The 13,466-nt window shown below is 39.1% G+C and overlaps 1 protein-coding gene across 2 annotated transcripts in view; it reads right to left on the reverse strand.

The window, feature by feature from the left end:
• The window catches only part of ADGRE3 (adhesion G protein-coupled receptor E3), a 41,268-nt gene extending 29,659 nt beyond the window's left edge, over positions 1 to 11,609 (reverse strand). For both annotated transcript variants that reach the window (XM_070045107.1, XM_070045108.1), the window contains exons 1-3: positions 11,544 to 11,609; positions 3,972 to 4,022; positions 2,595 to 2,717 (exon numbers count right to left, since the gene is read on the reverse strand). In XM_070045107.1, coding sequence (XP_069901208.1) covers positions 2,595 to 2,717; positions 3,972 to 4,022; positions 11,544 to 11,568 — 199 coding nt within the window. In that variant the 5' untranslated portion in view covers positions 11,569 to 11,609. The remainder of the gene's footprint in view (positions 1 to 2,594; positions 2,718 to 3,971; positions 4,023 to 11,543) is intronic.
• Between the last annotated feature and the right edge of the window lie 1,857 nt (positions 11,610 to 13,466).

Genomic DNA, 13,466 nt, shown 5'->3' on the forward strand with positions numbered 1-13,466 from the left:
AGAGGGAAACTATGTATTGATACTTAACACATTTTATGAAGAAAATTATATTCCATTCACAAATATGTATGCACCAAACAACACAGATAAATACAGAAAGCACAAACAAGTAGAAATGTAAGAAGCAATCAAAATACAATTATACTCGGATATTCAATTTACTTCTCTCGGAACTAGTAGATAAAAGATAAATAAGAGTAGAGAAGAACTGGATATCACAATCAATAAGCACATACAAACAGAGGAAAGATCTAGTGGATAAGAAGTAAAGATATGGGGAAATTAATGAGTAAATAAAATTAATAAATACACATATACAGAAAGTCAGAGAGACAGACAAAGGCACTCATGTGCGCGCGCGCGCACACACACACACACACACACACACACAGAAATAGAGACTGAAATAGAAGATAGAAGCCTATGCAGAGAGAAAGAATTTTATATTCCTTGAAAATAAAATATATACTTTCTTTCATAAAATCAATCATATGCTTCCACAAAGATATCTCTAATAAAAACTTATAAAGTAGAGATTTTCAGCCATTAGTTTAAAAATTCTAATAAATTTTTTAAAAGTAGAAATGATTCTTTAATTATCTAATAAAATTAGGAATATATAATGCAAAAATGTACAAAAAATCTTAACTTTTGGAAATGAGGAAGCACCCTCCCACATAATTCTTGGAGTAGCAAAACATCAAAAGGAAATTACAAACCATCCACAGATCAATAAGAAGAATACTTCATCCTGTAGAATATATCTAAACCTATACTCAGAGGAAAATTTATAATCTTATATGTCTTTATTTTTAAGAAAGAAAGGTGAAAAAATAAAGCATCTAAGTATTCATTTTAAGAACCCAGAAAAAAGAAATTAAGAAGAGATTAAAGCTGAAATCAATAAAATAGAAAACAAAAAACATAGTAGAAAGGATAAAAAATTCAAAAGACCAATAAGACAGATAAACCCACACAAGTTTGATGAAAAAAAACCTGACGGAAAATAGCAAGAAGGGGAACATACCACAGTTTCAAGGAGGTGATTAAAATAACCATAAGAGAATGCTGTATGTAACTTTATGGTCACAAATTTAGAAATTAGGGAAAATAAGTGATTTCTTATAAATAATAAATATTATTCCAAGAAGAAATAGAAAATTAGAATAAGCCCATTGAATCAGTAGGAACTGGAAAGATAATTCATGGTCTACCATTAGAAAAAGCACAAGGGGAGCATTTCAAGTGAGGAACAAGCCATGATGCTATATTTGCAAAGAAGGAGATGTCTGGGATCTGGCCGTGTGATTTTTATAGCCTTCATTCATGTGAGGTTTAAAAAGAGTTGGTAAGTAAGAGAGGAAGGATTTATTTGGAGAGAGCTGATGCTGTCCTGTGAGCCCCTCTACTTCCACCCAAGAGGAGAAGTGTGTGTGGGTGCTTTTCTCTTCAGCTTAATCCAAGAGAGGGATTTTAAGGAATTCATTCAGCTAATTACACTGTCTTTGCATTTTATGGGGACCCAGTTGATTGGTGCCTGTTTCCTCCTGAAAAATCTAAATAGTGAGCCACTTGGGCAGAAAAGAGATCTGCTGTACCTGCTCATCTCAAGTTTCTTGGGCAAAGGGTGAGTGAATATCTCCCAAGAGCTAGATGTGGGTCATGTGTGAGAAGTTTTGGGTGTGGGGTTGCTTAGTTTCTTTCAGAGAGGGCCACATGGAGTGTCAAATGGACTTTATCAGGGAGAAGCTAAAGAAGACACAGGATTCCTCCAGGATGAGTAAGGTGTAGGGATGAATTTGCTGTTATCAGGGGAATTTCAGGGGAGTGATTGGGGAATTGTCCTCAAATAACCCACAAAAGCTGTCACAACTGAAAGTGCTATATCTCAGGAACATAGAGACTAAATAGCAACAATAGTATTGTCAAGGAAAAACTTCCCTGCTCCCCTTTCCTCATCTCCCTGCCAGGTTACAACTCTTGCAAGATTGGGTGAAGGAAAGTAGAATGTTGGGTGGGGAAAGAGGAAAGAAACCAATTATACACCTTACTCCCAACTGTAGGCTTCCAACCAGGAGGGATGTTGAAAAGTAGGAAAGGGGAAAAACCTAATATTTACTCAACTCTAGAGTGTTCATTCTTCCATAGGATTGGACATTTAAATTATTGAGTTGAGGCAGCATCTTGCATCTTAGGTGACCACAGACTTTATATTAAAAAAAGTTTCTGCCCAAGCTTTTATTCTTTCTTTGCCATGACTTCAGTACATAATCTATCTCCTTAAAAAATTGTACAAAAAATTACACAATGCTTTATGATTCATGAAGTATAGTTACATTTATTATTACCTTATTCAAACCCCTTACTGCTATCATGAGGTCAGCATTATTATCCTTACATTATGGAGGAGAGAATTGAGACCTAACTAAGTTCTGGAAGAGCCCACTTTTCTGACTTCATGGAAGAATTTCTTTCTTGGTGAAGGTTGAGTTGGCAGAGGTTTCAGTATTGCATATTATTGTTACCCCCTCAAAGCCCTTATCCTGCCTTCTTTCCATATCTACCTCTAGGTGATTTGAAAATTATCCCTTTACCTTTACATGTCTCCAAGGGGAATGTGAAGTATCTCTGCCTGGATTCAGAAATGTATCCATGGTTGCAGGTACAGTGAGTGGCATTGACACAGGAAGAATGTGAGGGACACGAACGACAGGTCCCTGCAAGGAGAAGAGAGGCAGGTCAGATGTCACCAGAGTCAAAATCTCTCCTGTTATCATTTGGTTTTGCCTCTGAGCAAAGGCCTCTCAAGGCTGAGGAAGCTGCACCTTTTTCCTTTTGTGAGACGTCAGTACATTAAAAAGTTAAAAGATACCAAGCTACAGAAAAAAGTGTGATTCTTATGCATGATAAAGGACTGAGGTTGGCATTAAACAAGTTAATTTTAACACAAATATTTCAATGCAGTATAACTGTGTTATTCTCAAGATCATTGCAGAATATATAAAAGGGGAATGACTTGGTTAAGACCTGGGACACTGCGTTTGATTCTGGCTCCACCACTTACTACCCGTGTGTCTTTGCACAAGTGTCCTACCCTCTCTGTGCCTCAACTTCCTCATCTGTAAAATGGGTTAATGTGAGGAGTAAGTGAATTAATACATATAAAGTTCTTCAGGCAGTGCCTGGAACATATTAAATGTCAGCTATGATTACAAAAATTTGAATTCGTAGGGTACCACAGAAGGTATATGGTGATAAGGGTACATGTTATCTTTGTAACACTATGTGTAACTTCATTTAGATGGAGATCACTAAGGATCTTAATTTGAGGCCCCTTGAAAATGAATGGAAATAACAGGGGCTGAGGAAATATCTCAAGCTTAAGTCTAGTGGAGAATTCTGGGAGCTGTCCAGGGTTCACACAGAGTGGAGGCAGGGAACATGATGGGGGGAAAATGTGCAGAGCCTGGCAACTCAGAATGCATCCCTAGCTTTTAGCTAGAAATGTAGAATATCAGGCTCCACCCTAGGCTTGTTGATTCAGAATCTAGTGAGATCGCCAAGGGATTAAAGTTAACCTGGAATGAACTTCCTCATTTTTTGTTGACTTGCTTGTGATCGGAATGAAATGATTTTCATCATGCTCTGTCTCTCCTCACCAGAATGTTTACTTCATGAGAATTGGTGTGTTTTATTCACTGTTCTACCTCTACCTTGGTCATGCTGTGGTTACTAAAAACAAATATATAGACAAATAACAGTAAAATAAAAAAAAGATAACTTAAAATATACCCAAATTTGATGAAATGATGACTTAAAAAGAATTATAGGAGGAAACCTGCCCCATTTCTGTTCCCAGAAGTAGCCCCCTTCCTCTGTCTTGTTGGAGGATGTGAGTGGGCCCAGGTGCCTTATTGGTCTACACCCTCCCTGATCTCTGGCTATGGAAAAGTCAGGCTTTAAGTACTCACCTTTGGTTTTCTGAGCCACGACTCCTGACAAGGTTAGCAGAAAGCAGAGTCCTGGAACAGGGAAGCAGAAGGGAGACATGAAACGATTGAGGAAAGATTCTAGGATATTCTCCAAGGGCTGAGTATCAGTTATCTATTGCTGAATAACAACTATCACAAAATGCAGACATTCATTTTATTATCTCTTGTGGTTTCTATGATTTGGGAATCTGGGAAAGGCTCAGCTGAATAGTTCTGGCTTGGAGCTTCCTATACAGTTGCTGTTAGACAGTGATGGGGCTGGAGCTTCTGGGAACCGGCTGGACATGGCTTCATGTAGTCTCAGGGCCTAGGGTAGTTTGGGCTTCCTCCCATCATGTCAGCCTTGGTCAGGCAGCTTCAGAGCTCTAAGCATGAGGGTTCTAGCCAACCAGTCTACATCTCCTCTCAAGATCCAGTCCAGGAAGTCATGCAGCTCCATTCCACCGTATTCTCTTGGTTACAAGAAAGTCACATGTCCACCCAGATTCAAGTGGACCAGAACCAGAGTCTTTCTCCTGATGGAGGATAGGCAAAATTCCAGAAACATGTCTTGGAAGGGAAGTATTGTTTCTGCCTTTTTGAAAGATGAAGGCTGCCTCTATGTGAAGGCTACTTCTACTGTGGCTGCTAAAGTGCTATTTTCTTCTTCCCCAAACCTTCCCAACAACTGGCGGTATCATCAGCCATGTTCTTGCTTCTGCAAAGACCCGAAGGTGCTGGATAGATGGGTGGCTTTTCTCTTCCTTTCTTAATAAATCTTACACCACTCTGATTGTTAGTTCTCTCCTTACCTTCTTTTCATTCTCTTATAACATAGTAATGTCTAGAATAATTTGCCACTTGCAAGTACAATATACAAAATATTTAACAACTGGTATGTTTTAGGAACCAACCAATCAGAATGGACATTGGAGACCCTCTCTGAGGCAGCAGGTGTTAATCTTTCAGCTGCTGAATTGTGAGGCAGTCGATGGGGTCCCAGGAAAGGGTCTGGGCTGGCAGGAGTGTCCTGGGAGCTGATTCTGGGAAACAATTATTTACACATGGTGTGGAAACATTTCAATATGAACAACCAATGTGGCTCTTCTAGTGTGCACAGGTCCAGTGACTAGTAACCTTATTTGCAACATTGGTTACCTCCTAAGAAAGTGGGTCCTGCAGATGAATGGATAAAAAATGTGGTATATATATATATATATATATATACACACAATGGAATGTTATTCAACCTTAAAAAATAAGGCAGTCTTGCCATTTACAGCAACATAGATGAATCTAGAGGACATTACTCTAAGTGAAATGAAACCAGACACAGAAGGACAAATACTGTATGATTTCTCTTATATGAAAAGGAGTCAAACTCACAGAAGAGAATAGAATGGCAGTTACCAGGGCATTCTTTTTCAATGGGTATACAGTTTTTGCTACATAAGATGGATACGTTCTAGAGGTCTGCTGTAAACCATAGCAAATACGTTTAACAACTTGGTGTTGTATACTTCAAAATATGCTAAAAGGATAGAGCTCATGTTAGTCATTTTACAAAAAAAAGAAAGAAGAAAAAGAAAAACATTTCCACAAATAATGAACATTTTGGAAGTGATAGATATGCTTAATATCTTGATTGTGGGGATGATATCATGGGTGTATGGTGTATCCTTATGTCCACACTCATCAAGATGTATGCATTAAATGTGTGCAATTTTTTTGTATGTCAATTACACCTCAATAAAGCCAAAATAAAAAAAGAAAGTGGGTCCTGGTCATGGAAGGTGTCAGGTTACCAAGTTGGATGACAGGTTGGGTGAGGGTGGACTAGTTTGGTGGAGCTGGTAAACTTTGATTCCTGTTGGTAAAGGACTGGGATTGGAGGGCTCGAGGCTGAGAGTCTGGTGAAATGGGTGGGGGGGGATGTCTTGGCTTCCTTGGGGAGGTTCAGAAGATGTGGTGGCTGGTGTCTGTGGAGCAAGACTTGGAGGAGATGGGAATTTTTGGGTTAAAAGGCGGCATGCCCTGTGATGAAAACACCCCCCCATCCTGCCTATGAGCACATCAGTGAAATTTCTCTTGAAGAGAGAGACTCATGTCTTGGGGAGAGGATATCCTGGGTGGGGGAAATTGGGCAAAGTTCTAAGGGCAGCCTCCACAATATCCAAGAGGAATTGAGCTCTTACCACATGCCAGGCATTGTTCTAAACATTTTAGGTACATGAACATACTTCAGCTTTCTAACGACTTTAGAAGGTGAATACTAGAAAAATTAATTTTTAGCAAATATCTACTGGCAGATTTTGGTTTTTGGAAGTAATTTTGAGAGCATCTAGTTGCTAAGGAGTTTGGAGATTTCGTTTGCATGCACCGTTTTAAACAATGCTTTGCAAAAGATTCTGAAATAAAAAATAGTATATTGAAAAATTATACTCATGATAGTAATTAAATTACTGTCCCCTGAAATAATGTTTAATAATAAACATGTGAACATTCAAAATCCTTATGAAAGAATTATGAACTGGAGGGACAATTTGGGAAGAAAAACTCTAGGGAACAGCATTAAATATTTAATCTTTCCTGCTCTTCAGGTTATACTTCTGACTTTTCCTTTTAATTGCAATTTTTTAAAACAGAGAATTGCAAAATATAGAAATGACCCAGTTTGGAGACATATACAAATGTTTTCTTCTCTCAACCAGAAATTTAGACATAAGGAATAATAACTGGTTTATAAAGAATAAAAATACTTTCCAATATAACTAAAATTGCATCACTGAGACTCTTTTAAAAGCTTAAAAGTCATTCAACCATCATCCTATAATATTCTTTGTACTATCTCTAGTGTTATTTTTAGCAGGGAAAAGTTTATGTTTGGCATTTATTAACTTCAACTTCAAAATTATTTTTTTCTGAGCCACCAAATTATGGCTTCTGTTTGTTTTAATGATATTTTAGTTGAATTTATATTATAAACTAGGAGAGTTTGGGGGAGAATGGATACATGTTTATGAATGGCTGAGTTGCTTTGCTGTGCACCTGAAACTATCACAACATTGTTAATCGGCTATACTCCAATATAAGACAAAAAGTTTAAATGGTAAACAAAACAAAGAAAAACAAAACCAGAAAGCTGACTATGAGTGCTATTTCCATAGTAAATCTATAGTTGGAAATATTGAAATTACACAATGATTTACACATTCTAATCTAAATTATTTTATATTATAAACTAGAAAAACCTGATATATAGCTTTTTAAAAAAATGAGTGATCTTAGTGTGAAGGGGTTACTAAATCAGATCATTAAAATATTCATGAGAAAGAGAACACAAATGACATAAATTCTTAAGTTTTTAATTCCCATAAAATATCTCAAATATATAGAAAGAGTAACTGCTGTCAGCCAAACACTGCCTTGGACAGAAATGTGAGAACTTTTAAAAATGACTCACACTCAATCAAACAATAAAAGCAATAATATCTGCAGAAAACTATTTGTAAGTATATGTAAAATAATATGATGTATGTTTTGTCCTTTATTTTAAAATAAAAACACATGGAATAAAAAAAAAGAAGGTGCTCTAATTTCATTCTTTTACATGTAGTTGTCCAGTTTTCCTAGCACCACTTATTGAAGAGGCTGTCTTTTCTCCATTGTATATTCTTGCCTCCTTTATCAAAGATAAGATGACCATATATGCGTGGGTTTATCTCTGGGCTTTCTCTCCTGTTCCATTGATCTATATTTCTGTTTTTGTGCCTGTACCATACTCTCTTGATTACTGTGGCTTTGTAGTATAGTCTGAAGTCAGGGAGCCTGATTCCTCCAGCTCTGTTTTTCTTTCTCAAGATTGCTTTGGCTATTCAGGGTCTTTTTGTGTTTCCATACAAATTGTGAAATTTTTTGTTCTAGTTCTGTGAAAAATGCCAGTGGTAGTTTGATAGGGATTGCACTGAGTCTGTAGATTGCTTTGGGTAGTAGAGTTATTTTCACAATGTTGATTCTTCCAATCCAAGAACATGGTATATCTCTCTATCTCTTTGTATCATCTTTAATTCCTTTCATCAGTGTCTTATAATTTTCTGCATACAGGTCTTTTGTCTCCTTCAGGAGGTTTATTCCTAGGTACTTTATTCTTTTTGTTGCAATGGTAAATGGGAGTGTTTTCTTAATATCACTTTCAGTTTTTTCATCATTACTCCTTAACACCATACACAAAAATAAACTCAAATTGGATTAAAGACCTAAATGTAAGGCCAGACACTATCAAACTCTTAGAGAAAAGCATAGGCAGAACACTCTATGACATCAATCACAGCAAGATTCTTTTTGACCCACCTCCTAGAGAAATGGAAATAAAAACAAAAATAAATAAATGGGGGCTTCCCTGGTGGCGCAGTGGTTGAGAGTCCGCCTGCTGATGCAGGGGACACGGGTTCATGCCCCAAGTCAGGAGGATCCCACATGCCGCGGAGCGGCTGGGCCCATGAGCTATGGCCGCTGAGCCTGCGCGTCCGGAGCCTGTGCTCCGCAACGGGAGAGGTCACAACAGTGAGAAGCCCGCGTACCGAAAAAAAAAACAACAACAACAAAAAAAAAACAAAAACTGAATTTAGTGGCTTAAAAAAACAGAAATATATTCCCTTACAATTGCGTAGAAAATTCAATTCTGTCAAAAATCACTCTCATTGGGCTAAAATCAAGGTGTTAGTAGGGCTGATTTGGAAGCTCTAGGGGAGAATCCATCTCCTTGCTTTTTGCAGCTTTTAGAGGCTGCCCACCTTCCTTGGCTCACGGCCCCTTGGTCCATCTTCAAAGCCAGTGGCATAGCAACGTCTCTCCTTTCTGGTCTCTTGTCTCTCTCTGATGAGGACCCTTGTGATTATATTGGACCCACCAGTATAATCCAGGATAATCTGCTCATCTCAAGATCTTTAGCACATCTGCAAAGTCCCTTTGACCATGTGATGGGGTTCAGGACATGCCACCCCAAAATATTCCACTTTGGCATATTCATTATTTTGAGCTGGAGGCAATTGAGAGGCAGAAGATGCAGGACGACCTTTATGATCTACCCTTTTCTACCTAAAAACTGGCCATAATTTCCCACAAGAAAGGTGCCCTCCCTGTACCAGGATGAGAAGAGCATCTTTACTCCCAGAGACTGTGAATGGACCTTGAAACAGATCTGTACAAACAAACTTACTAAAATAACCCTATCTTCCAATACTTTCCCCTCCTCTGTATCTCCTAGTCACTTCCTCACAATTTATTGCATCTAGCCCCAATCCCTTTGTCTGTCTTGTTTCCTCACACATTTATCATTTCTTTGTCTAAAAGGTACAAAACTTTGTGCTCTGGTCACTTCTTTGGGTCTTCATTTTCTTGTGAAGGCTCCCGTGTACATGTTCAAATTTAATTAAATGTTTATGCTTCTCTCCTATTAATCTATCTTATGTCAATTTAATTCTTATTCCCAGCTAGAGACCATAAGAGGGTAGAGGAGAATTTTTACCTCCCCTGTATATGTGAGGTAACATATCCACACGTTTCAGGGGATGTTGACATCTTTGGTGGGGGCTGTTACTCCTCCTCCCAGGCTCTTATTCTAAATTGCCAGGTCTGTCCCGTGATCAATTACTTATGCAACTGCTTTCATGGAGCATTTTGAATATTTCCAGTGGTCCAATGAATATATTCTCAGCTGGGATGTGAACCGCTTAATGGCAGGATCCTGGAATATTTCTTAATACATTTAAATTTCCCTTTTTCCTACTTTGTATGATGATTAATTTGCAGCAGCTACACTAACATTACAGCTGCCCCAATGATGACTATAGCTTGCAGAGGCAGCTAGTAAAACATATGGCTGAAAAGTACTTCCTGGTTCCTAAAACTCAGGCAGTCTGGGTACCATCACATTTCCTCAAGGCTAGTCTTCAAGGTGTCCTTCCAGCCCAGCCAGCAATCCTGTGCTCAATAATACAGGCATGAGTCTTAAGTTAGAGCTCTCAAAGAGTCATTGGCATACCAGAATCCCAGAGTTCTAAGAGGCTTTAGAAATCATCAGCTGACTCTTTTTGTTAATGAGAAAAGAGGTCCCCAGGGGTCAAGTACCTCAGACACCAGTCGTGCAAATTGGAGCAGGTTGCTTAACTACTCTAAGTTTCCATATATGAAACAGGGTGATAGCATTGCCTGCCTCCTGGGGTTGGAGTGATGACATAAATGAGGGAATTGTGTAAAGCACAATGTCTGGCTGAAATCACTCCATAAATGCTAACTGCCTCTATTATCATTTTATTTGCACTAGAATTCTATTTTTAAATTCTTCACCTGATACTCATTCTACTACACTGTCTGTTCCATCTAGTGATGTGGTCAGAGAGGTCATGGATAACTGAAATTCACAAATAATCCATCTCAGAAGTTTCCAGGACTCTGCCTGCAGTTGCCCCAAAGCAGGAAACATCTTTTTTGAGCTTCTCTCATTAAAAGAGTTTTTTAGCTTTACTGAGGCATAATTGATATATAAAAAATTGCACGCTCTCTCACTTAAATTTGACCCCACAGATATATACTGGATACCTCTTATATGTAAGATGTTGCAGAACGGGCTGCAAAAGTGAGGGGACCTTTGCCTTCAAGTAGCTTATATTATTTTGATAGACTTTATGATCTATTACCTGCCTCTGCAACTAAATAAGTGTGAGGTTTTGAGCACCATTTCTGTGATGCCATTTTACATCTGTAATGTGGAGGTACTGTGCGATAATGAATATAGAACATCTTAGCCTGATACCAGGTGCTCAACATATGTTAGCTTTGGTTGATATTGTAGCTATTGATATTGTTATTTGATCTGGAGCCAGAGAATGGAAGGGATTTCAGAGTTGGAGAGCTACCTGCACAGATGTGGTTGTTGAAGCCATGGGATCTTAAGATTCCTCTAGGGAGAGAGAGTAGAAAAAGAGAAGGAAAAAACCCAAAGGCATATTAACAAAGATCTGAAGCCAGGAGGCTTGGATTCAAATCCTGGTTCTGCCATTTACAATCTGTGTGACCTTGGACGAGTAACATAACCTCTCTGTGCTCCAGTTTTCTCATCTATAAGATGGAAATAATATTAGTACCCACCTTATGAGCCCATTATGAGAATTAAATGGATTAATATGCAAGGTGCATAGTGAGTGCTTGAAAATTTTGGTTATTATTATTAGTATTCAGGAAAAGGCAAAAGGAGGAGAAAGAAAGAATAGCAAGAGAGGCAGAGGAAAATCAGGGCAGTGCTAGGTCACAGAAGTTATCAAGGAGGAGAGAATATCAGTTACAAAACAAGACCTGTGAAGAGGGAGATGAACAGCTCATTGGATTTGACCGTAAGGACAATTTTAGGGATATTTGAGAGCGTAGTTTGAAGAGGGTGGTGAGGAAGGAAACCATAACCCAAGGGTGAAAGGAGAGTGTTCAAAGCAGAGCAGAAGAAAGAGGAGAAGGGAAAGACAGCTAATTGTTGAACCAAGTAGCCCCTGATATGGGGTAGGTTAAGGTTACACATACCTGGAAGAAGCGATGACCCTTGCATTCCTGTGTGCAGGTAACCCTTGCCAGTCAGCACTCAAAGCTCCCTACTGTGCTCCCTCTCAACCACTTTTCCTATCTCAAGGAAATCTCATGAGACCTGACATGGTCAGCTGACATAGGAAACCACTAACAGAGAAGTGAACTTCTTCCATCTTTCACCATCAGACCCATGGTTCTTCTTTTCATTTTCTTTACCTTTTCTTCACTTGTTTTCAGATGTTTCCTTGGTAGTAGATTTTTCTAGCTATTGTTGATCACCTTTGGGATTACAGAATCAATTGACCCTAGAAAAGGAATGCCCTTTAATTACAGAGCATTGTCTGAGGAGCAGGAAGTGACTGCGGGATCAAAATAAACTTTAAATAACCCTGTGGTTTGGAGGTGGCTAAGCCAGAATTTACAGTATCTCTATCGTTATCTAAAGTTTCTGAAAGTGTCATTTTTTACAAATCTGTGATCCCCCTTCCCCCTCAAAATATGGCACTCATCAGATCTGACTGGAGTCTCAAAGTCTGGTAGAAGATGATGTATTATTTGGTCATTTGGAGCTATCTAGACCAATTGCAGGATTTGGGAGTCATTGCCTCTCTCAACAAATATTTATTAAGACAAATCTTATTGAGTGACAAGATCTGTGCTACTTTCTAGGGATATAGCAGTGAACAAAATTAACACAATATTTTCTATATAGAACTACAGAGAAAGGGAACATTGGAGGAAAAGCAGGTTTTGGGGGAGAGATAAAATTAAGTTTGGGGTAAGTTGATTTTGAGGTATTGTGATTTCAATATACATTGTATATGTAATCTAGATCACAAAAAAGAGGTCTTTTCCCTCCCACCCCCAGCCAATAGATGGTAGTTATAGCCATGATAATGGATTAAATCATTTAGAGATAGATTATAGAGTGAGAATAGAGTTCTGAGTAAGTAATTTAAAATCAGGGAGTGGAGGGATTTCCCTGGTGGCACAGTGGTTAAGAATCCACCTGTCAGTGTAGGGGACATGGGTTTGAGCCCTGGTCCGGGAAGATCCCACATGCTGTGGAGCAACTAAGCTCATGCGCCACAACTACTGAGCCCGCGCACCAGAACTACTGAAGCTCGCGCACCTAGGGCCCGTGCTCCGCAACAAGAGAAGCCACTGCAATGAGAAGCCCGCTCACTGCAACTAGAGAAATCCCACGTGCAGCAATGAAGACCCAACCCAGCCATAAATAAATAAATACATTTATATAAAAAATAAATACAATCAGGGAGTGGAGGAGCAGCTAATAGACGAGAGAGGGCAAGAGTGGTCAGACAGATGTGGGGGAATGAGTAGAGTATGGTGTCATGGAAGACCAAGGAAAGAGACCAAAATGAATTAAGACTGAAGAATATTCACAGGACAGAGCAGTAAGGAGGTTGTTCTATTCTAAGAGTAGTTCCAGTGGTGAGGATGATGGTGGTAATGAAGATGGTGGAGGTGGTGGTGATGGTGCTGGTGAAGATAGCAGAGGTGGTGGTGGAGATGATGGTGGCAGTGGGGACAATTGTACTGGTGGTTCTGGTGGTGATAAAGGTGGTGGTTATGGTGATGGTGATGGTGGTGAAAACAGTGAAGGTGGTGGCAGAGATCATGGGAGTGGAGGTGATGGTGGTGGTGATAATAGTGGGGAAGGTGGTGATGGTGATGGTGATGATGATGGAAACCAGAATGAAATAGATTGAGGATAAAATGGGAGGTGAAGAAGTGGAGGCACCAAGTATAGTCAACTCCAGAGAGAGGTGGAGAGAAGTGTGTGAATGAGAGAAGATGAACAAGGACCTCCTTGGGTGGTTGGAGCATGGTGGAATTAGCCAGTTATTGGGATGGACAAGGTCATGACTCCTACATAGTAAGACTGTTGGGCTCTCA

The sequence above is a fragment of the Globicephala melas genome, chromosome 3, assembly GCF_963455315.2.
Source record: "Globicephala melas chromosome 3, mGloMel1.2, whole genome shotgun sequence".
Lineage (NCBI taxonomy): Eukaryota > Metazoa > Chordata > Mammalia > Artiodactyla > Delphinidae > Globicephala > Globicephala melas.